At 39.6% G+C, this 24,689-nt stretch overlaps 2 protein-coding genes across 9 annotated transcripts in view; one reads left to right on the forward strand and one right to left on the reverse strand.

Moving 5' to 3' along the window:
* Positions 1 to 24,689, reverse strand: part of LOC111941374 (uncharacterized) — a 118,750-nt gene that overhangs the window by 62,649 nt on the left and 31,412 nt on the right. The gene's annotated exons all lie outside the window — the stretch shown is intronic.
* ANKRD55 (ankyrin repeat domain 55) overlaps positions 1 to 24,689 on the forward strand; it is a 47,640-nt gene that overhangs the window by 17,700 nt on the left and 5,251 nt on the right. For 5 of the 7 annotated variants that reach the window (XM_023944537.2, XM_086868289.1, XM_023944536.2 and 2 more), the window contains 4 exons: positions 751 to 879; positions 13,734 to 13,918; positions 15,234 to 15,401; positions 18,832 to 19,496. In XM_023944537.2, coding sequence (XP_023800305.2) covers positions 751 to 879; positions 13,734 to 13,918; positions 15,234 to 15,401; positions 18,832 to 19,496 — 1,147 coding nt within the window. The remainder of the gene's footprint in view (positions 1 to 750; positions 880 to 13,733; positions 13,919 to 15,233; positions 15,402 to 18,831; positions 19,497 to 24,689) is intronic. The other 2 variants (XM_023944538.2, XM_086868287.1) reach the window with 1 other exon arrangement.

The following is a 24,689-nucleotide window of genomic DNA, read 5'->3' on the forward strand; positions in this document are numbered from 1 at the left end:
AGAAAACAACAGGGTCCAAAAGGAAAATGTCACCACACCTGAAAAACACTAGCAATTTGTTAGAAACATAATAAATTAATCAATTTATACAGAAAATCTTAATTATTATGGATATGGGGTAAAATGCAGGTGAGAGTAGCAATGCTGAAGGTGCAGATATAGGCCATGAATTCTCTGATCTGTTAAGACTGACTGGATGCAGCTAAGATAGAATGAAAAGGCATCTGAATACCTTACCATTTTCTTTGTTTTCTCCCTGAAGGGTACATATAAAATGTTTATATTGTGATTTTTTTGTGGACATCACTCTGTAAGTTCTTTAGCTTGCTGACTAGTGCCAGCTGCAGTAATAGCTTATAATATTTATTTTGGATCAAAGACAAGAACAGATACAAACATTACGCTGTGTAATGCCAAAGCACCATTCTAAACCAGGCTTTTATTGCAGGATTCAAGCTGAGCAGTGAGGAACTGTCCCTCCCAGCCATTGTGGCCATGACCACGTTATTTATAACAGGCTATAGGCATGTATATGGAGTAAGCATCTGTATTTGTATCCATGTTTTGTAATAATTCCAAAAAGCAAATTGCTTTTCCTCCTCTTAGAAGCTGCTACTGTTTCAAATCAAGGTGAGGAGGGAAGAATTTGTCCACCCTGGATAGTTTCAGGGCTGCCTGGCTTATCTACAGAGAGTTGAAGGGTGCTCTTGTGAGTGACAATAATTTGCCCTCTGGGTTCGTGGCTTACAGGGAATGACTTCACTCCACTGGGCCGCATTCCACAACAGACCCCAGCACACCCAGACTCTGCTGCACAAGGGAGCAGACCCAACTCTGGTGGACAAGGACTTCAAAACAGCTCTGCACTGGGCAGTACAGGTGAGCCACAATACAGTCGCAGTGGGATGTTTATTGAACTGAGTTGGCTATTGTGGTGTCCGAGATACTAGATACTCCTAAGGAAATAGTTGGGACTGTGGAATAAGGAAGTTGATGCTAAGAATGCCCACTAAGCCCCAGCATTTTGCCAATTGGTATAGATCAAGGATCTAGCATCTTCTTTGAAGACAAAGGCATAACTAATAGAGGCCCTGTTAGGGCCCCTGTTGCCCTAAAGTTTTTATTTATCTCAGTGAGACTACGTGTATGCTTCATGTTGAACTCATGCCTAATTTTTTTTTCACTAAATCAGGGTTGCAGAAACAGCAGCTTTCTTGCCAAAGGCCCTTGAGAATAAAGTAATGTAAAAACAACTTAAAACACATTTAAAGAGCTGTATCTATGAAGTAATTAGCTGAAGGGTTGAGACCCTACTTCTCTGGACACTGGAGAAGACATGGAGCTAAACACATTTCCTGTTGAGCAGTATGTTCCTATCTCATATGCAAAAGAACATTGTCAAATACTCAGGCCATCATTAGAGGAACAAACCATACAGGTTTAATATGACATTAAAAACTGTATTATGTAATTGTTAGTAAGTGATATAAAATACAGCATAATTTACTGGTTTTCCTAGTTTACTGCAGAAGACTGGTCAGATGAAATTGTATGTTTGTACTTGCTCTCTTGCCATAGCAAGCTCCAGTATCAATGTTGAAAATACATGCACAACAGATAAGCCAAAATAAAACACAAAAATCCAGCAACATTTTTGTACAATTATCAAATATTTGCATCCTCATCTTTTGGTCTAAGTTAATTCTTAAAAGAAGTGTCAACAAGGAAATTCAAAAGTTCTGAACTGACACATACTATATTTGTTACGGGGTTACTGAACAATTTTTTACTGAACAAATTTTTTACAATTTGTTACTGAACATATAGTCTGTTTCCTTCAACCACAGCCTCACAAAGATGATTAACATATAACAGGCCTAACATATTTTTTTTTCTGAAGTAGAGGTATATTTTGACCTCTGCAACTGGTATTATTTCAAAAATAATAAACAAAAAAAATTTGTTCTTCTTTATTTCTAATAAATCTTAAATTGAACTTGTTATTTCCCTTAGGAAATTAAAGGTATCTACTGGACTACCTGTTGCTCATTTTTACCAGACTTACTCCAGTTCCAGCTGCTTCCAGTGGGAAACCTCTGAATGTCATGCAAACTCCTGCATGATAGCCAGTGGGCTATATCATAGCTCTGGGGACAAACTGTCCAACAAACAGAAAGAGAAAAGTGAATCCTCTTTATAACCTTTAGAGCTCCTCTTGTTTAAGCTTTCCCTGATTCTGTATTTTGTACATTTTATTATTTAATTCCACTGCTAATGCTCACCTCAACCCTTCTCTCACAAATGTGCAGAATAACTCTTGAGAAACAAGGAAATGGAAACTGCATGAAACCCACTTGGCCTCAGGTGAATGGAAGTCACAAATACCCTCTTTTCTCTTCCTTTAAGCTGCTCCCGGAAATGAAGAGGAAGTGTGCAGGGTGACACACCCACACACCCCTTTTACTCTTATTGTGAGATTTTTGCCATGAAACCTTATAAATTGATTCTTCCATCCACATACTTCTCCACATTCTAGGTCCAGAAGTGGCAGTTGAAATACCAGAGCATGAAATAAATCTCTTCGCATTTCTCTTACTCAAGAAATAAAGTTCTTGGCCAAGTAACAACCACTTCCAGCCAGTTCTCTCTGCTTCCCTTTTAGGCCCAGGAGATTTGGATACTGTGGACAGGCACAACTTTCTCTGCTGTGACAGAGAACAGAACAACAGCTCTGCTGGATGGGATCATCATTATGTGTTATAGCCTCCTCTGTGACTGCTTGAAAGGGGATAGTTTCCCTTTAAGAATTGTATAAATATCCTCAGAGAACAAGAGTCTCACAGAGCTCAGGCAGTACAGCTGCAAGGGTTATTTTTGGCTGAATAGGGCCCTGTGTTTAATTTCTTTTTTTTTAAAGTGCAGTAAGGGGAAGACCAGACACTGCACAGAAACTTGTTTCAGAAGTTGCAGGAAAGAGGCAGTTTGTGCACACTGGGCTGAAACACGCAGTACGACCATATGAAAACCATTGCCCACCATTCAAACCCAAATTCTTGGGCTTGAGGGATATTTCGTATGAAATCATTGTTCCCTGCTAATTCAAAGACTGCATGTTTGTGGTTTTGTCTTCCATCAGGCATCACGGGATGATCAGACCAAGGTCTGCTCTTTTGAAAAGCTCAAATCTCCTGCCATTCAAGTTCACATCTTAAATGCAAATGTATCAGTGTCAAAAACGCTGATCATTACTGTCTGGTGTGAGACTATCTCATGTCACATTTTTTACACATGCAGTATTTCTTTGTGCTGGTGCAGACAGGCCTATTAGAAGTGTCTCGGGGTATTTCTCTCCTTTCACTTCAGCCAGCATTAGTTACTGTAGTGAAAAGGAAACACACCTTTGAAATACAAAACTGTTAACTGATATTGAGGCAAAGGGTAAAGCCATTTTAACAAATCTATGTAATGATATTATTGAAATCCTAGTAAAATATAATATATACCATACAGCACATAGTACTATACTATTGCAGTATTAGTAGTATCTTGGAAACTGCCTGGGAAGATTTGGAATCTTGCTACATTGCCTTGCCAGTTGTCATCATTTTTACCAGAATTTTGTTTGTCTCTTTCTCAAAGACTCTGGCTCCCCAGGTCATATGATTATGTGAGAATATCAGCTTTCCATTAACAGATAAACAAAAAAACAGATTTTTTTATTTTTTTTTTTTAAGTGAAGAAATACAAACCTGTAAGAATAAAAAGAAAGCAACTAGAGAGAAACTATTGAAAATAATATTCTGCCATGGGGAGATGTGCTTATGATTTTTTAATAGGCTGATTTGGCATGCAAAGTTTTAAAAAATTAGAAGCCAGCATATTTGTTCCATAGCAACAACACAGTTATTTCATTCCTCTGTTTCCAGTAAAAAGAGTGAAATACCTGTATATATAAAACACACTGTAAAAGAAATGCATACGTAAGTATTAATTTATGTTTGGCTGACCAAGGATTGCAGTCTCTCTGTAACTACTTGGAAGGTGAAAGCAAACTTAAATGTCAGGATCTCTGGGAAAGAATGTCTCTGTTGCTGCAGGACATCTCAAGGACGCAGCTGGCTATCCAGCCAGAGCAGAGGAAGGGGCCAGGGAAATCAGTGGTGGCTCAGAATCTCTCCCAAGGGATCACTTGTCTCCTTCTCTCTGCCCAGCACCCCGTTTTTTCATGTGGGCTACATCTAGGGGAAGAATTCAGAGAGACTTCCAAAGACATCTTAAGACCCAGTAAATGTTTCTCTACTGTGGATATGTCTGTTACTGGACTGGGCAGAAAAGTTGCATTTGCTGGGCATGGTTCACTGTCTAGTTGGCTTCAGGCAGATTTCTTTCCCTGCAAAATTGTACTTTGTTTCTCCTTTTTTCATGTAGTTTTCTAAAAATTACTTGAAAGGAAGAGTAGTGATTACCTTTTTTCTGTCACTAAGCTTTAAAGACAATTTTGACTGTTAACAAGTCAAAAAGATAATCAATTTTCATTTTTTAAATATACACTTTAAAAATTACTTCCTTGTGTAAATACTGTCATTCCAGAAACTGTACAACTCTTGCTTTTTGAGCCTGGAACATTGCATAGCAGCAGGGATCTACAGAATGAGCTGTCAGGTTGCAAAACAAGATGGAAGAGAGTCTGCAAATAGTTTTGAGTAAGAAATAAACTTTCTTTAATACCAACAGGAGCTTTTTTACATAAAGTGCCCTAAATATTTGTGACATTGTCTGCAACAGTGAAATAAATGTGCTTGAGTCTTGGCTCTGGCACTGAGGCAAACTATCGTGGGACTGCCTGTGTCCCACTATACTCTTTTATTCTCCCAAACAGAATGGTCATATACAGACCACCCACTGGGAATGAGCTGGCACCCATATTAGCTCCAGGAATTGGTAGGCAAAGTATTAATTGATCTAGGCCTAAACCATGGCAGGGAGGCTTTTAAGAATTATTTGATACAGAAAATAAATTCCAGTACTGAAGGATGTTCCTGACTGCTACTTTATTTCTTTTATATAGCTGCAACCTATTTCTCCACTTTAAGTTATAACAGAATCCCAGAATAAGCAGAGTTGGAAGAGATTCACAAAGGTCATTGAGTCCAACTCCTGCCTCTGCACAGCACCATCCCCAAGGTCACACTGTGTGCCTGAGAGCATTGTCCAAATGCTTCTTGAGCTCTGTCAAGCTGGTGCTGTGACCACTTCCCTGGGGAGCCTGTTCCAGTGCCTGCCCACCTTCTGGGGGAAGAACCTTTTCCTGATATCCATCCCAAACCGCCCCTGACACAACTCCAGGCCATTTCCTTGGGTCATGTCACTGGTCACCACAGAGAAGAGAGGCCTGTCTGCCCCTCCACTTCCCCTCCCAAGGATGTTGTAACTGCAACGCCAGCTCCTCAGTCTCCTCCAGGCTGAACAGACCAGGTGAACTCAGCTGCTCCTCATATGGCTTCCTTGAAGTCCATTCACCATCTTCATTGCCCTCCTTTGGATGGTCTCTTATAGTTTAATAATATTAGTGATTGAGAGATAGGGACATCTGAGTTGAGATCAGAAGCCAATTTTATTGAGTATACAAGGCATTTATATAGGGTTTTACCTGTATGGCACTTACATAGGGTTCTGTTTTTGGTAACAATTCCTATTGGTTACACATTCTTCATGACATCACTTCACCTGGTAACATTATCTTATCACAAAGCTTCACAATCAGTTTCTTGGTCACTTATTGCCCAGGGAGCACTTACCTGTGTCTGTCTCTCCCACAGATTCTACTTGATCAGGCCTAAGATACCAGGCTCCTTTATCAGTTCCATTGTACTCTCTGTTCTATTCCCCATAAATAACTTCATTATATTGTGGCACCTAGAACTGCCCCCAGCACTCGAGGTGAGGCTGCCGCAGAGCAGAGCAGAGCAGAGCAGAGCAGAGCAGGACAATCCCCTCCCTTGCCCAGCTGGTGATGCTGTCCCTGATGCCCCCAGGACACACTTGGCCCTCCTGGCTGCCAGGGCACTGCTGGCTCATGTTCAACTTGAACCCCAGAACCCCAGGGCCCTTTCCATGGCACTGCTCTCCAGCCTCTCATTCCCCAGTCTGTCTGTACAGCCAGGGCTGCCCCATCCCAGGTGCAGAATTCAGCACTTCCCTTTGTTCAACTTCATAGGTTGGTGATTGCCCATCTCTCTAATCTGTCCAGGTCTTTCTGCCATGCCTTGGAGGATGTCAACAGCTCCTCCCAGTTTTGTACCATCTGCAGACTTGCAGTATTAATATAAAAACTCACCAGTACAGCCAGATCATCAGAAAAACTTTTACTGAAATAATAGCCTGTTAAAAAGTAAGCCCTTAAAGTATGAACATGCCATAGACGGTGTAATTCTTCATGCCAATCAAATGTCTGAGATAATCAATTGGAGAACTCCCATTGAGCTTAGCAGGAATGTCTTGGACAAAGCCTGTAGGTAAGTACAGGATAATTGCCAGAACTCTTCCCAGCACACAGTGCAACACAGTGTGGAGTATGTAACTCCACAGTGGATGCCAGAATATGAGTAATGTACATGCAACACACTTCTTGCATATCCATACATGTCCTGATCTCCTTTGCCTGACAAAAGGCACTTAAAGACAAACACTTCCATTTCTGTGACAATAAATCCTTATTCTTCTGCAGATTTTTAAAATTACCTCTTTTCCAAAGCACGCAAACAGCTCATTTGGAGAAATCAGTCCTTACAACAATGCAATAGCAGGGAAAAGTTGCCAAGTGATTTTAGTCATAGTCATAGTCATTTACACAGTAAATCATATGCACTTAGACTCCAAGTGAAAATAAATTCTCAGAGTGACTTGGCCAGTGTTTCATGCAGTGTTTTGTTTGAGCAAAGAGGGGGTAGGAGAGGAAGGGATAAATAATAGCCAGAATAATGTCTCCATGATTGCTTTTTTCATTTGGTATCTTTTTCCAATACACATTAAGGGTGCTAAAAGGATAAATATTTTTTAAATGTCATGTCCCCCTAGCTGTAGCAGATGCAGCAATGCTCTGAGGGGCACAGGACAAACTTTCCGTACAACAACACATTCTCTTTCCAAGAGTACCACAAAATCAAGCTAAGCTGTGTCACTCTAACTCTGCAGAGATACTGTCTCAGTGGGTGTGTAAAGCTGCAGCACTTGGGTTAGGAAAAGAAAAATGAGCTTCTCTCTGAGCTGACTGAGTCTCACCAATATAACTATAGTGGTGTGAGTAGAGTTTTTGATCATTTGTATTGGTTTGCAATCAGAAACATACCCTATGAAGTGCCTGGGCTGCATTCAAGGAATCTCTGGCATAGTTTCCCTGGCAAGACGAAAGATGAAGATGATATTATGACTTGTTTCTTTCCCCATCACAGACACCAGTTTTCCATGTCCTCTCAGGGCAGAGAAACCAGAGAATGCTCTGAATTTTCGCTCACTTCTCTACTGCCAATTTCAGTCATCTAGCAGCCAGGAAATAACATCAGTCAAGGTAGAGTGAGTGTGTTTCCATTCTATAGCTTTCTCTAGTCTTGGGTGCAGAGGGGGAGGTGCTGGAAGTCCTTGATACATGCAAGAAAGCACTGATGCGTGCAAAACTCTTCAGCAAGACAAACTGCCAATATCAGGACATTTCTCACTGCACTGTTGGCTGCAGACTAGAAGCAATGCCTCTGGTTTTGAGTCTGGCATTCTCCATCCTTAAAACAGCAGACACTGCACCTACAACAATAGGCATATGTTTTTCTATACTGCCTTAATATCTGATTCCAACCTGATTTATCCCCACACACAAATGATGCAACATTTATCTTGCTCTGATTCTAGGATGAAATTCTAAATTGTATTACAGTAAAAGTAATTATGTGATATACTGCTACAGTTCTCTGCATATGAATATGAGGGAAATGGCACATGAGTGAAATTAATCACATAAAAGAAAAAATGTATTGGTAGAATAGTTGGGTTTTGCCAGTATAGCTGTAACTAAACATACAATTTCTGCCAGAATAGCCTTGAGTTAAAGATCAAGGCTTTTCAAGATCCAGTCAAGAGATCCAGTCAGAAAATAATGTGGAATGGCTTTTGGTAAATACTGATTATCAGAATAAAGAAAAAGGTTTGAAAGTTTCTTTGAAGGGGAAGATGTATTTACCAACATAGTAAGTGATAAAGCAGAAAGTCCACAGACAAGTTATTTGTTTAAATTTTGCTATGGGTTGCTCAGAAAATACTTTAAATGGCTCGTGTTTCTTTATTACAGCAAAGAGGAGATTTTTCTTTCATTTGGCTGGTTTATTTTCCAATGGTCCTGCTGGTGTTTCAGTTGATTTCAGATTATTCTATGGATGTCTGTTTGTGAAGGATAAGAGGAAAGACAAAAAGGGCTTGGATTCTCAATGTAAAACTCAAACAGCAACCAATGATGCACATTGCTGGTTTCCAGAAGGAAGCTGGAAGTACTTATGTAAATGTAATTAATTTTGCTTTTTTATAAAAGTGAGTAACCTCCCAGAGTAGTGCAGTGGTGATAGTATTTCTTTGTTGCTCCAGAAAGGAGTGAAATAATGCTTAAAATCTCAAGCCACACAGGGGTGGAGCAGAAGTTACCAAAGGAAAGGTCAAAGCTTTGGGTTCATAGTTGTGGAATTGAAAGATGAGAGAATGTAAAAGAGGAGGAAAACACAGACTTAAAGTGCAATGCTAATGATAAGAAGCAACATTAAGAGCTTCTGGTAGGGAATTTTCACCCAGCAAAGATAGAGGAAGGCTTTACACTGCATGCTAATACAGACAGAAAATATAGGAGAACTAATACAACCTAAGCATGTAATCTCCAGAGGCATTTACTTGGAAGAAAAATATTTTATCAGGGTTTTGTGGGAACAGTTAAGTAGTCCATAGCTTGTTGCTCTACCCTCCCCGCCCTCCACTACTGAGAGCAGGCTCAGCAGACTCCTTTCATGTGACTCCTCTTTGCCACCCCATTATGTAGTTTACTACTTTGAAGAGGGGAAGAAATAACCCTCTATACAGTGCAGTGAACAGAATAAAACATCTCAATGTTTCTCACTGAAGACCTGGCAGAATAAAATGCAATATTATGGTATACTATTATGTAAGTGACAAGAAACTTTTTAAGTAAAATTATTATTCAGCTTATCAGTTGGACATAAAACGGGGTGAAGTATGAGAACCATGGCTGTAGTAACAATGAGTGTTAATGGAGTAGACATATCTGAAAGAAGTGCCAAAACTAGTAAAGTGACACAGAGGTTTGGGATTCTCCTCATGGTACTTGACTTGATAGGCACTTCCTGAATAATTGTCTTCTTATTTGGAAAGCACTGAGAGACGTAGCCTCAGAAGTCTGACAACCAGCTTACAGAAACCGGAGTTGTTATCAAGTGTCAAAGCTAAATATCCTGTTAATGAATTGGCTGGTTGCCACTGTCTGGAGATAACACAAATCTCAGACAAAAATTTGCATAAAGCACAAAGAGAGATTTTCTTACACGGGCTCATGGATCCAGACTTTAGGACATTTCTTCTTCATAAAAGTCCTGGTTTGGGACAAGTAAAGTCACCCTGGGACAGTAAAGTATGTTTAAGTGAGATGAGGGATCTAAGGAAGAAAATTTCACTGAGGAGAATTAATAATGGATGGAAGCAGATAAAAGTGTGAGATGGGACAAAAATGTAACAAAACCTGTGGCGGGGCGGGGGGGAGGGGCAGAAGGTCTGAGAAGCTCTTTAGAAACATAGCAAAAATTACTGATAATCTCTGAGAACGTTTGAATCTCTGCTGAAAAGAATTTTAATACAAAAAGGGAAGATGAAATTTAGCGATGCATACAGTAAGGTTACAAAACCTCTTAATTTTCTTATGGTAAATTTAACAGAGAATATCCTGGTCTAACAATAGTACTGTGGTGACTTTACCACAGGAACACTACATTTTTGATGACCACAGCTCAAAGCTATTAATCTAAGAATAAGGGCACTGTAAGCATTTTAGGAGAATTTTGAGTGCAATTTAAAAGAGCCAAGTTGAATTTAAAGAAGGCATTTCTAAGAGGAGAGCACTGGAAAGCCGGTGCCCAGAAATCTTGTTCAGCAGAAGGTTCTAATATTAGGAAATATTTTTTTGATTTCTTAGAAAATGGAAGTAACAATTTCATTGAATTTTTAAAACTAGCAGAATTTTCATAGCCATCTTCAAAGCAATTATTGCTTCCTCAGATAAGAAGCTATTAGATTATAGTATGTTTAGTGTCAATTAATCAGTTTAATCCCATGTAGTAAAACATAAGAATTCTGGAAAAGTGACAAGATAAAGTTCATCATATGGTACATTGCCTTACTAAGCATGTGGCAAATACAGTTATAATTAAAACTCTTATTCTTTGTTTCTTTCTGATCTGAGCAGTACATGCAAATTTAATCACATTGAAGGATATCAACAACACAATTTTTATATGTACAACCTGCTAATAAACCCAGAATTCAGTCCAAGATGTTCCACAGGGGAAGAATAAGGAGTGATGCCATCAAAATCAACCAGGGACTTCTATCACACATAATAAATTCTCTACCAGCCACATTCAGGACAGTTCAAATAATCTTTGGAGGTGAATATCTGATAGACAGTCCAACCAGGGATGTATCATAAGAATGTTTTTATTTGTTCCATAATGAGGCATCAAAATACAGAACACATATATAACCCACAGCTAAAATCAAATTACAGGGACCAAATACTTCATGGGTGAGGATGAAATTCAAAATTATTTTGATAAATTGTAGGAATTAACTGAAATTAATTAAACAACACTGTATATAGAATTGTGAAAAAAATAAATATTTTTGTGCAAAATTAAGAGTAATAGACTAGCAGATTTAAAAAGTGAGTAGGAGTTTATATTATGCTGTTGATATAAATCAAACAGACATTATTCTAGGACATATTAACAGAAGTATAGTATATGTGGGCTACAGAAAGTTATTTTCAATGTAAGGAGAGAAGCCTTTGCTGGATAATTATGTTGTTTGAAGTGCCATGGTTGAGACAAACTGTGGACAAGCTGAAAAATGGCCAAAAGCAAGCACCAAGTATGATAAGTGGGTTGGAAAACTTGACCCACACTGGGAGATAGAAATGGTTTGTTTAGTCTAGAAAACAGAAGATTGGTGGGAGACAGAACACTCTGTAAACGTATAAAATGTCAGTAAGAACAGTGGGAAATTTATGTGAATGGCAAGAGTTGTGCAAGAACATTGAGGGACTGAAATTGTAGCTGCAAGGTGCAAAATTTGGACTTAGCAAGACAATGTAAAACCTGAGGAATAGTAGTCACTAGAACATGAATACAGAAGTAGTAAGGTGCTAATGTTAATTATTTTGTATCAAAAATTTCTTATTAAAGGATGGTAACAGATAGGTATTTATTGTGGTAGTGCTAGAAGTATATAATAGACTTCTAAATTTAGCTATCCCTGAATGTGAATAGAGATTTCACTGACGCTAATGATGAAAATATGTAACTGGGAATCACACTAGTATGGAGGATATTGGTATCTGGCATATGGACTGGACAAGGAAAACAACAATTATTCAAAGGACACCAGTAATCCCGAACATGAGGATAAACACTCTTCTTTTCATTATCTATTGAGACAACTGTAACTTAATAACAATTTGAACGTTGTTAATCAAAATGTTACAAAATACTGGTCATGGAAAATGAGTTTGGATTACATGATTAATCCAATTAAGATGACTCTAAATTAAACATCTGAGTAAACCAAGTAAATGTAAACCAAAATTTCTGTTTTCAGGGGGACATGTTTTGATAAATTAAGGGAATTCTCAGCTGGACTGAGTAGTTTTGAGATCAGAATGTTCCAGGGACCTGGAATGTATCCTGTCAATGGTGCAAAATATGTCAGGAAGCTGAATCCCAAGAGCAGAGAAGAAAAGTGTATAGAAGAGGCTTGAGATAATGGATATTTACCCATCTTTAAAAGATATATTTAGAATAAATAGCTGTCTTACAAAATAATATACAAAAGTACAGAGAAGCAGAAGAAATTGTGTCTTAAAATCCAGAAGATGAGTATGATTAAATGTTAAATAGAGGCTGGAAGGAAATTACTTTCAGGAACAAGACTTGATATTACTCTTGTTTAATATTTTCATAATAACTTGGCACATAATATGGGAGCTTTCTGATAAAATCTGCCAATTAAAAAAAAAAAAAAAGACAATAACAGGAAGGAATGGGGATATCATACAGGGATATGGATCACCTTTAAATCTTGAGTAACACAAATGGGACAAAACTGAATAGGATAAAATGTTTAAGTCATGCACTTGGGTGCTAGTAACAGAGGGTCCTCCGAAAACTAGAAACTCTATGCTTGAAAACAACTAAGGAAGAGAAGTACTGAGGTGTAAAGAGTCATTCCAGAATGATTAGGAGATTCTAATGTGACACAGCTGTGAATGAGGCAAATGCTATTTTATGACATACCAAAAGAGGTATTTCTGACACAAGTAAGGAATAGCAGTGTCACTGTATAAGATCTGGCAAAAACATCTTTGTATGAATAGTACAGTTTTAATCACCCCTCTTCAAGGAAACACAACCGAAACACAAAAGGAAAAGGTTACTAGGTTAATGAGAGAAACAGAAAGCATGTTTTTCAAAAAGAAACTTAAAAGACTATGATTGGTTAGAGCAGCAAGAGAACAATTCAAAAGAGATGTGATGATTGCCTATAAATACATCTGAAGAACAAGTACCAGTAAAAGGAAAGAAGTATTTAATATAAATAATAATGCTGGAACAGAAACAAAAGGCTATAATCAGCCCTGAGTATGAATAGAAATTAGAGATACAAATCATTAAAACAAAGAAGTTCTTGAACTGTGTTCCTTTGAGAGTAATGGGGGCAAAAAAAAACCCTAATTGCCTTTAATGGACAAGATAAGTTTATAAGAGGGATGATGTAACATAGCTTCAAATGACTGCAGGGATTGAATTTGATGATACAGAAAGACCTTTTCAATCTTGTGTTTTTGTTGTTATAAAAAAGTAATGAATTATTTTGCTTTGTTTCTACTAAGGTAGGATATAAAATGTTTAATTTCATTTGCATTAGAGAACGATGTTGACATTCTACAAAGACATCAGACACTGAAGCAAACTAGCTAAGAAAGTTTCCAAGAAGCACTTGAACAATTATTTGACATGGCTTTTCTAAGTGTACTGAGACAGACTTACAGATATGGGTTTTTTGGAGGTTCTTTTCAGCCCTAAATTTCTATTGGAAAATATAAGCTTATATTTCTGGACTCTGGCTTAGCAAAACATCAAAAACCACAATTTCTATTAAGTCATTTACACTCTACAACTTCTGGAGATGTTTGCAGTGGTTCATTATTTATTATTTTTCCAGTGTTTGGAGTGTTTTAGAATATTCATAAAGTAAGCACAATTCCCAGCTGGAGACTGGAAGACTTTGGCTTTCATACCTGGAGATTCTGATATACACACGGAAGAATACCATTATTGTATTTTGCATCCTATACCAGAGAAGATGCAGCCTTGTGTGAGCTCCAATGTAAAACTTTTCTTCTCTGAACTTTGTTCCAGAGTGGCAACAGGATTCTGTGTTCCATCATTCTGGACCACTGGCAGGGACCATCAATAATAAATTGTGATGATGAGAATGGCAAAACATGCATGCACATTGCTGCTGCTGCAGGCTACAGTGATATCATCAGTGAGCTGGCTAAAGTCCCAAAGTGCAACCTGCAGGCCCTTGATGTGGATGACAGGTAACCATGGAAATTCTGAAATTGCTGCTTTCTTTCTAATAGCCTGATACCAGCTCTGTTTACTATATAATCATGTTTCCTGTTTCACTGGTCATGGCCTAGTAATGCCCTGCACTCCACAGAGAGCTGTGCTTGTTCAGAAACACTGCAAACCAGTCCAGCTCACATGTATCATACTTAGGATGATAATTGACTAGAAGGAATTATATTTAGCTTTCTGTTTGTGCTAGAATAGGAGACTATTTGTGTAAGGACTTTGCCACCACTCACCTGTTTCTTTCAATAAAAAGTGAACATTCTTTTCGAAACAATAGAATCCTGCAACTTGAAGCCATGATCCTGTTGTTGTTTTTATTTAAGAAATGGCAGTGTTCTTTTGTTGTATTTAAGTTGAAATTATCATACTCCTATAGGACCAGAGGAGCCTCACCTTCCATTCTGAAAAGACCTGTGATTCCTTCTGTGATTAAATCTCTATTTCATAAGTACAGAAGAGTCATCTTTCCTTTTTTTCACTCCACACCTACCTTCCTTGGAACTTTGCTCATAAGCTTATTTAATGCAAAGAGAGCTAGCTGGCTGTTCATGTTGATCATTCTGCAGTGAAGCAAAAGCCAAGGTTTTCTTGGCTTAGGCCTTCAGGTACTTAATATCATTCTTAATGGAAAAGTGCAATAAAATGGAACAGAAATAAAATGAACAGGGTTCTTGAGCAGTTTCTAAACATCATTAAAATGTAGTTGAGAAGGCTATGTTTCTATGGAAAGAAGAGCAAAGGGAGGAGATTGCCTACACTTCAAAATTCATTAAGACATTTCACCTATTCCAGTCATTAAGACTATTCCACCTATTCCAATATCTGTGCTCAGACATTTCCACAGAATAAATTATCCTTGGAGAGGGAAAATATAAGCTTTTCACTACAAACACATACATAAGATTTTCATTCTATTGTGTTTCTGATTGCACCCAATCCAAAATCACTGGGACTGAAAAGGAATACAATTTTTTTTTTTTTTTTTCTTAAATGCTTTTTGTGTAGGGTTGTCTGTGATTTCAGGTTTTCCACAAGAGCAAAATACTACAATTTGGAAACTGGACAAAAGTTTCCAAATACAAGATGCAAATTTTCTGCCAAGCACAAAATCAGTTTGATTCTCCTGTAGAGGTTCAAAACTCTATGTGTTCTGGTTTCTGCCTATTGCAGAACTCATGAACTGGCAAAGTGGCAGTCTGGTAGATGTGTTCAGTCCTTGTCATTCATCTGGGAGAGGCTTTTCTTATTACCTTCAAGTATTTTTTACCTTTCCTGTAGGACTCCTTTGCACTGGGCTGCAGCAGCAGGGAAAGCTGACTGTGTACAAACACTGCTAGAACTGGGGATAGACAGCAGCCCTCGAGACATCAATGAGAACACTCCTCTGTCATATGCAATATACTGTGGGCACACTGCATGCATCAAGCTGCTGTCTCAGGAGAGCAGGTAAAAGTAAATTTCACATCTTGCTCACGTATTGCCACTGACTAGAAAACAAATTTATTGCTTATTGAATACTACTGAAGGGTTTGAGCTCTTGGTGGTGCTTTCTTGATTCATTGGCAATACTCATTTCATTTTCCACCAATGTTACAACATCACAATCAGTTCTCTACTAAAGACTCCTCACTGAGGTTGTTTTACCACTCTACCAAGCAGCAGAGGGTTCTGAAGAAGATGCGCATATAGCTCTTGCTCAGTCACCTTCATATACAAAATTTGTGTAACAAAATTCCAGCCCTCAGATATATGTACCTTTCACTTCTTTGAAATCTCTGTGCCCTATCTGTGTGTTCATGTCAGACAGATAGGCTGAGCACAAAAGCAGCTTTCACAGACAATAAAATAAATCTCCAGTTTTCATCCTCAGAGTAAGGGTTTGGTAGTATTCTCCTAGCCTTCTTTAGTTCTCTACCTTGATGTGGTTTTTTTTCTGTGTTCTTGTCTGTTAAAAAGTATTAAAAAATACTTATTGGTTACAATCTTCCTTTCTTTGTATTAGTCCTTTTTCGGTAGCTGTTTTTTAATTAGTTTGCATTCTTCTGCTTCAAGTATGCACTTATATTTTTCTCCCCATTTCTTTGTGCTTTCTGTACTTATGTAATCAGAAGTTAGTATTATGTCCTATGCCTCAAATGTGAGACACAGGTGATATTACCTCTCCCCAGTCTCCTGCACTCTGTCTATTAGAGAAGGTAGGAGATTATCCAAAATTTCATTGCAAAACAAAGACAGCAATACTGACACCATTTTCAGTATTGCCTTTTTCTTTTTTGTATGTTCTCTGTATTCTTCGCGCATATATATATATATATATATATATTTGTACCTTTGTAGCCTGTTGTACTAGTGGCTAGTTTTCCCAGTAATTTTCCATGGCCTTTCTCTAGGAAGAAAGACAAAAACAAATTCCAGAGCTCCAAACCCCAAGGGGTACAAGGCCCTTATGCTGTCTTGGTTCTTCCTGGCTACCAAGGCTGAGAACAACTGCTCTAGATACACTCTCATGGGCAAACTATAACTAGTACCAAGGGAGGGGCTCCAGAGAAGGGGCTTGACCTGGGGGGGATTTCCATCACCACTTCTTCTCCTTATTTGAGAATTGATGTTCTTGTATCAATTATGCTAACTTCCTAAAACCCATAAAAATGTACTCAACCTTGTGGGGGTGGGCTTTTATGGACATCTTTCCATAACTGCCCCTGAAGGTCTTCAATAATGTTCGCTTTTATATTACCTCCCATACCAAAAATACCTTGAGTTTCATTTCTAGTTTGGAAAAGGCAACAATACCAGTGTAAGTAATTATCTTGACTAATCTGAAACTGTGCTGGACTTCTTTAGCACAAGCAAGGCAAGAGAAGGGGCTAGAAGTGAAAGGGTGAATGAGAAAGATGAAAAAGGAAGGGGGCAGTAGGAACGGGGAACTAGAGCCTTTTTTTACAGTGTTTGCAATGACTGGAGATACCTTTCCAAAAGTGGCATAATACAAAGACCACCTGATTTAAAAGACCACAGCATGATCTTCTCATTATCATTCATCCTCACATCTGGTAGATGCTTATGATGGTTTGGCATTTAGGAAAAAAAAAAAAAAAAAAAAAAAAAGGTAGAAAACATGGAAGTGAGGGCTTTGAGAGAAGCTGTTGGGACTTTATTCTCTGCTTGAGACCTGGCCAATAGCTGGCCATTTCTGAGAATTGACAGTATTGTTCACCACTGAAAAGTGAGATCAGCTCTGTGAATACCAGCTTTTAAACCTAAGCCCAGGAGCTTCTGGCTCTTTTTTGTTTCCATCTTTGAAAGGTAACAGAACTCCAGCTAGCTCCCGTTCCCCCCGCAGGCCTGTGCGGCCCGGCAGGGGCTGGGCTTGGCCTGCCGTAGCTCCCGGACGGGGGAAGGAGCCTGTGGGACTTTCCTCGTCCCAGGCTGGAGCCAGGCTCTGCTATGGCCCTCCCAGGAAGCCTTCTGGGTCCCGGTCCAGTGGGGTGTCTGAAGCCTTTCCCAGGGGAGCCCTGGCCCTAGGCTGGGCCGAGCCATGGCTGCTGACATCTCGCCAGTATCTCCTCTCCCCCCACCGTGGCCCGGGGGGGCTGCACAGACGGTTCCAGGCCAAAAAAGCAGCCGAAAACCCTCAGCTGCCTTTCGCTGCCGAGATGAAATCCGACACCGTGACTACCTGCTGCAGTTCGAGCCAGATTTTAACCCTTTCACTACCCAGATGAGATCTGCAGATTTAATCCCTTCCCAGAGAGAGGAAAGTGAGAGCGATCAACATGTAAAGAGACAACATAAACCATCAAAGTCAGTGAAAGAAAGAATCAAGCCTCAGATGGAAGGAGAATGAGGAGATGCTTTAATAAGCTGAAATATTCTTTTGGTAGGGCCATGGACAATAATATTCTGAAAAACTCCTTTAATTCATGAAAGAGTATTTGGGGGAAATGAAGTATTTCAATGTGTAGATCTGAGCAAAGGTATCCATTGATAAGCTAAGGAAATGGTGGAGTAACTGTGATCCCATGAGATGCTTGAACAGAGAGAGAGAAATGAGAGTTGATAAAGACCCTTGGCCCCCAGGGAGAAAAAGAGAAAACCTCTGTTCCCAGAGATGATCACAGAGACAGATGAAGAGAACCTTTGCTTTTGAAAAACTCATCCTTAAAATAATACCCCTTGTGTTCATGGCCCATGAACATATCTCAGGGTGGTGTGAAAATGGGAGGAGAGTCAGAGGTTTTTTCTGGGCAGATGCCAATCATAGGACTGAAAAGCCATGAGAAAACTGTTTTCTTGTGGAGAACTCCCCATGACAAGAGAGAGCTCCTTTCTCTACAAAGACAGATGAAAAGATTATTGTAAAGTTTAGACTGCTTTAACCACCAGGTTTTGTCTCTATGTTGTCAGCTGGACAAGGGAAAGGTTGGGTGGTAGGGAGGAAAGGTTTCTGGAGGTTTCATACTGGTTTCTTATTCTTGTAGTTCTGTTAATAAACTTTCTTTATTCCTTTTAAGTGTTGAGCCTGTTTTGCCTTTCTCCTAATCCATATCTCACAGGAAGAGATGAGTAAGTTTTCTGGGGATTTTTAGCTTTAAAACCACCAGAATGCCAAAGCCAGAAAATTTTGTTTGTTTTTTCCCAGATAGCTATGCTAAGTTACATTAAGATGATTGTAAGGCAATTCATCTATAAGAAAGAGTGAAGTAACACAGCAGCACTTTCAGTCTTTGTTAATTACAAATTTGGGATCCTAATTTTCTTGAACCACCCAGGCAAATTTATCTGGATAGAATGCTGCTTCTTTCATGGAGTAATACAGTTGATATTTTCTCATTGTTTGGTAATATTGACATCACATTTTGTTTTGTATTTCCAGTAGATCTGAGTCAGTTCATAAGTTTCCCTCCCAGAACAACAGACTTATAAAGAAAGAAGGACGATTCAGTATGCTGAACCAGATCTTCTCTTGCAAGAGGAAGAAAGACTATCAGAAAACCAGTCAGAAGGAGAGAAACAGGGGTCAATCTCCTGGAGAAGAGACCTCAGAAGTAGATGATATCATCACCCGTTTTGATTGCATTATGAACAAAAATTGCAAAGACATTCCAGATGAGTGTAAGAGCACACCTGAATTTAAAAGAAAGAGCACAGACACTAAGTACCTCATACCAGAAAAGAAGCCATCAGTATGTCAGGGACTCCCACCCATCACCACCCAGACCTTCCCCCCAATCACTGCAGGCAATTCCTTCCTAACTGCTTCCCAGAGCAAAATATCAAGCTTCTGCTCCAGCTCCAGTACCCACCATTTTCCACACAAATCTCAAAAGAGTAGGAGTGAGCACAACTTGCTGGACAACGCAGATAGCTGCCACATTTTGCTGGATGATCCCTGGAACACAGTCTCTAACCAAAGACTCTCTTACAAAGTCTGTACTAGAACTCCTTCAGACAAACTGATGAATGGCTTAAACTCTGATAGATCCCACCATGTGCTTTTGTGCCCTCCCTGCCTTCCCTCACTTCCCAGTTCTCCATCAGGTAATTTTTTCCTTCTCTATATCCTAAATCCTATAATATCTACTGATGTGGCAAGTTGAGTCAGAAAAAAGTAAGGACCAATAACATTTCTATTTTTAACTTTTTTTTCAATTTCTCCTTTATCTGGCCATCACAGATAGCATGTGGGTGGGACATCAGTTGAAAGCTGAAGCAAGGTGCTTAGATGTGGGAAATAGGAGATTTAAGTAGGTCTGATGAGCAAGCAAAAATGCAGATATCAAGAAAGCCTAAAAGGCACCTGAGCAATTAGTGCCTCCAGGTCATTTATGTGCTTTGTGAATTGTACATTAACACCCACTACTCGACCTGCTGCCTTGTGTCCACATCTCATCCTGGATGCAGATGTGTAAGGGAACAGTCTTGCCCTCAAATCTTTGACTGTGCTGAGAGCTGCTTCTGGAACCAACCAGGTCCAGAGCTATGCTGGACAGCTTTATGCCATTCCACTTTACCCTTATGGATTTATTCTGACTCCAGGCTGCAGTGGCACCCCTTCCCACCCTGAATGCAACCCTGAGTGCCAGCTCTTTGGTATGATGGTTTTTACGGTTTCTCCAAAGCTGAGTTCAGGTTGCTAAATTTACAGAGATGTAACAAATACTTTTATGCTGAGGTCTGGTGTCTTGGTTTGAAAGACAGGTGTCTGCTAGGGAAGGCAGGAGCCTCTCTTGGAATGGAGAATGTATACCCCCTCCCTCTGAATTATTATAATTTTGCAATTAAGGGGCTCTCAGGCAAAGATTTGGGATGGGCATAACAGTTCTTTACTAGTACGTATAACAAGGCAACCAAACAACAACAACTATGGCATTAAGGACAAACAGAACCAGGGACCCCGTGACAGCCCTCTCAGCCGAGACGGGAAAGGATGGAGGAGAGGCTTTGCTTCACAAACGCCCCTGGGGCAGTCGATACCGGTGCCCCAGCAGGACTCTCGGAAGCACCAAGCTGGAACGGCAGGAATGAGCAGAAATCCCCTGCTGGTGGATGAGATGTGTCAGAAGCGGTGGCTGGATCCGCGGGACGTCCCGGCAGGGCGGGGCTGCAGCGCACAGAAACCCAGAGCAGCGCCGGAGGAGCGGCGGCCCGGCTCCCAGCAGGGCAGGGAGAGGCCAGCTCAGGCTCCCGGACACCGAGGAGATGCGGATAGGTCCCTCTTTTAGTGAGGCAGGTGTTTATAAGGTCCCGGGTCAGTGGCTGCTCTCACGAGCAGAGGCTCACTTCACAGTAGAAGCAGCTCCGGGCTGGGTTACGCCCGTGGCAGCGATTTCCTTTCCCCGAGCACAGCAGCTCGCACCATCCTCCTTTGAAGCCCCCGAGAGAGAGCCAGGAGCTGCCCCAGCCCTCCTTTACCTGCCCAATTCCCGCGGTATCGCCGTCCCTGGGAGAGAAACTCCCCAGAGGAGAGAAATGCAACCAGATGCCCTCCTTCCCCCTGGGCTCGGCCACTCCTTTGTTTTCTTAAGTACCCGTAAGTGCCCAGTAGTCAGTGTTTCTTAGCAACTTATGGGAAAAATTCCATAGGTAAGAAGGAACCAAAAAAAAAAAGAAACCTGGCCCCCAACATCTGGAAATTGTAATGCAACAGTAATGAAGCAGAGCATTAGAATTCTAAGGTGAAATTGATACCAGAGTTTGGCTGGATTTGGGATCTAGTATTTTCGTTGACTCACGTCCATTTTTAAATGAATCTGCCTGGCTGGCCTGTATTCTGGAGTTTACTTCAACGTATCAATGTCTCCAAATTAATCTCCTTTGGGGTTAGTCCCGTGCAAAAATTAAATACATCTAGCATGCCTTTTAATCACTGCAGTATCTAACCGAAAATGAAGCAAGCAAAAGCAAACCTCAAACTTTCCAGAATACACTTAAAAGGAGTAAAAATTTTACAAGAAGTTAATCTACATTCACCCCGAGAGACGTGAGTGACATTACCCTTCAGTGTAAAGAGGAGTGAACAGAAACCCTAAGAAGAGCCCCCAGTTAGCCACATGATAGTGCAAACTGTACAGAAATCTAAGAGAAGTGAAGTATAAAAAAGCAAATCTTTGCACACATGTCTGACACCTAGAGCAATTTCAGAATGACAGGTCATTATACATACATTGTGCAAATAAAACCTGGAAATAGCTTTTTCGTGTAAAAAGGAACTATTTAAAAAGTGCCACTTCCTGAATATGAGACCACATTCCTGAATGCTTAATAGAACTGCTCCGTAGGTGTCACCACTTTTTTACAATGCACTCTTCAGCTACTCACTCAACCATACGAGCCCCAGACTCCACATGCCCAGCAATGATTGCTTCTGCACGACTCCTTCTACACTAAATTCTGCAAGGTTCATCTCACACGTGGAACACAAGAATACCTGCAGGGCTACTTTATAACCTCACTATAATAGGGTACAGTGAGGCTAAGATATTTGGGAACATTGAACTTGACAGCAATAGCAGGAATGATCTCAAAATGGATAAACCAAAACTGGAGGACAACTATTTCTGGGTAAAGTTTCCTATTGGAATTTGCTAGATTATTAATACATTTGATATGGAAGTAACTACCATGTTATTTAAAATGGGATTCTAGATTTTTCTTAATATTGAAGTATACTACAGTCCTAAGAAAATGGTGATATTGGTTAAACCCTTGTCTGATCTGGGCAGAAGGATAGGTGGTTTTCCTAGAAAAAAATATTTCTGTGAATATCCTATGACAAAAATCTAGTTCTTATAAATGGAGCAATCTTTGCATGCCCAAAGAGAAAGTAATAATCTTATTTCTGACGATTTATTATCTCTCAGAAAATAAAAAGCCTGAGTCTTCTTTAAGCCTAGTTTTCTTTGTACCAACTCCCTTTAACAACATTTTCCAGCAGTAAAATTATTCCTGTAGCTGGCAAAAAGGACCTTCCTTTGAAACATGTGAATTAAAATCCTCTATGGAGGAAAAGAGTGTCTGACAGGAATGCATTGCACAACAGAGATACTGTCTCACATTTCTTTGTGATAAAAAGATCTGCTTGTCCCTCTTCATGCCTTTGTGTGTGGTTTAAATCTGTCTGCCCCTGTAATTAAAGCCACCTGACTTTCTGTGAATTAGAACTGCATTTACTGTATGAGCTCCAGGGCTTCCAGGTCTCCAGTGTGCTGTTCCTGCAGCACTTACAGGGATCAGAAAGCAAAGTCTGGTTCCAGCCCAGCCAGCAATGCTGTGCAGGCAGCTCTCTGTATGAGAAAAAAATATCTTTTGTTGGTTTTTGCTGGGGTTTTTTGTTTGGTTTGGTTTTGGGTTTGTTTGTTTTTAATTGATTTTTCTTTCTTTCTGCAGGAAACTTAGCTGAGGGGGAAAAAAAACATCTGGTTTTTGAAGACACTGAAGTGTTAATACTTCATTTCTCAATTCATGACTGGGGGGGACTACATATAATTTCCTAATCACTGAATATCTAGCCCAGGATCGTGTGTATCAATAACCTAAAGAAACTAAATTTGAAAATTCTTTTCTCTGTTGATACGTAGTGTTGATTGTCTTGCATGACCATGTCCATTGTCAAAGTGAAAGCTAATTTTTATGCTCACTTGCCACAAAGGCAGCTGGCCCATATATGCGCCAAAGCCTTTGGAGGCTTTTTTGTTCTATTTTCTGTGTTCCCGGGAATGAAAGATGAGTCAATTTACTAGCTGAGCATTAGCACTTACAAAAAGGGGAGAGGTTGCTGTATGTAGCAATGAGAATTACCTTACTACTATGCCACTGGTTTCTGTCAGAGTTATTGCACTCCACTGAGAAGAGCAAAGACAGTCTATACTAAAAATTGTCAAAATTTCAAGAGTTCTTGCTGGCCACAGTACTGGCATAAAAAATCTGAAACATTTTGTACTTACGACCTTTGCAATCATCTCTGTGCAAAATGTACTGCCATCTACATTTGCAAGGAAAACTAGTGGAAGTAGAAAAATTCCTAGTGATATGGGTAACAGGAAACCTGTCTCCAGTATAAGGCAGCTCTGAGATGCCTATCACCCACTCCTCTCTGGGGTTACTAAATTTCCAGATGTAAGAGGATACTTTATTATGGGTTTTATTATAGCAGCTCAGTACCTTTTGACCTATTAGCTGGATAGGTAATGTGAAAAATGGGCTGTTATTAAGTTTATGATGATATAAGCAGTATGGTGTAGTTCAACAGGAAACATTTTTTTACTAGGAAAGCAGAGCAAAGATGATCAGTGTGGCTGTCACGTTCTCAAATTTAAGAACCAATTTACTCAGAGACATTCATCATAATATTAACAACTTTTACATATCACTATGTGGTTCACCTTCCTAAATGCAAAGAAATTTTTTTTTAAAAACAACCTGTAGAAAAACCCAAATGCAGTCCTGCATTTTTTAAGAATGAAATTGCCTCCTTTACATTTATTCAAAACTAACTGCAATCATAAATGTGCTCTCAGGGACAGAAGAGATGTCTCAAAGAGAGAAAAAATATTTTTCCAGATGTTATATGAAACAGATAGAAAGGAAAAGTAGAATATTTCCCCTTGATGCCAAAACTTTTAACAAGGATTCTTTTCCAAGCATTCATGGCACCCTTGCAAACATGATTATGTTTTCTACTGTTGTTTTGCTGACAGATAGCCCCATTTATGGAATGAACGTGTCTCTTGATAGCAACAACAACCTCCCATTATCAAAGCCATGATGGTATATACACAATAAGCCATTAGTTCTCAGCATAAGCATAAGCATAGAAACCAATATAACTTGAATTGCTCTAATGAGAGCAACAAACGATTTTCTGCTATATTGAAATTGATATATTTAGTTTTTTGTGGATGCAAGGTCTATAGAAGAAATTTACCAACTAGACACTAGTGATGTTAAAGAGTAAAACACGGGAAAAGCAAACTGAAGTCTGTTTCTATTAAGCAGAGCTGACCCATACAAGATTCTTCATGCTTTAGCTCAAAGACATCGGCCTAACCACAGGATCCAGCAGACTGACCCAATGTCTATCAACTGTTGTGGCTTTTGGACCAGAACCTTGCTCCATGCTGAGCTGAAGGCTGCACTGTAACATGGTGGTTTGCCTGACAAACACCACTGCAACTCCTTTCACACAGAATCTGTTTAGTCAGCAACACAGAACATAGTTACAGCATTCATTAC

This window comes from Cyanistes caeruleus, chromosome Z (genome assembly GCF_971803275.1).
Source record: "Cyanistes caeruleus chromosome Z, bCyaCae1.hap1.1, whole genome shotgun sequence".
NCBI lineage: Eukaryota > Metazoa > Chordata > Aves > Passeriformes > Paridae > Cyanistes > Cyanistes caeruleus.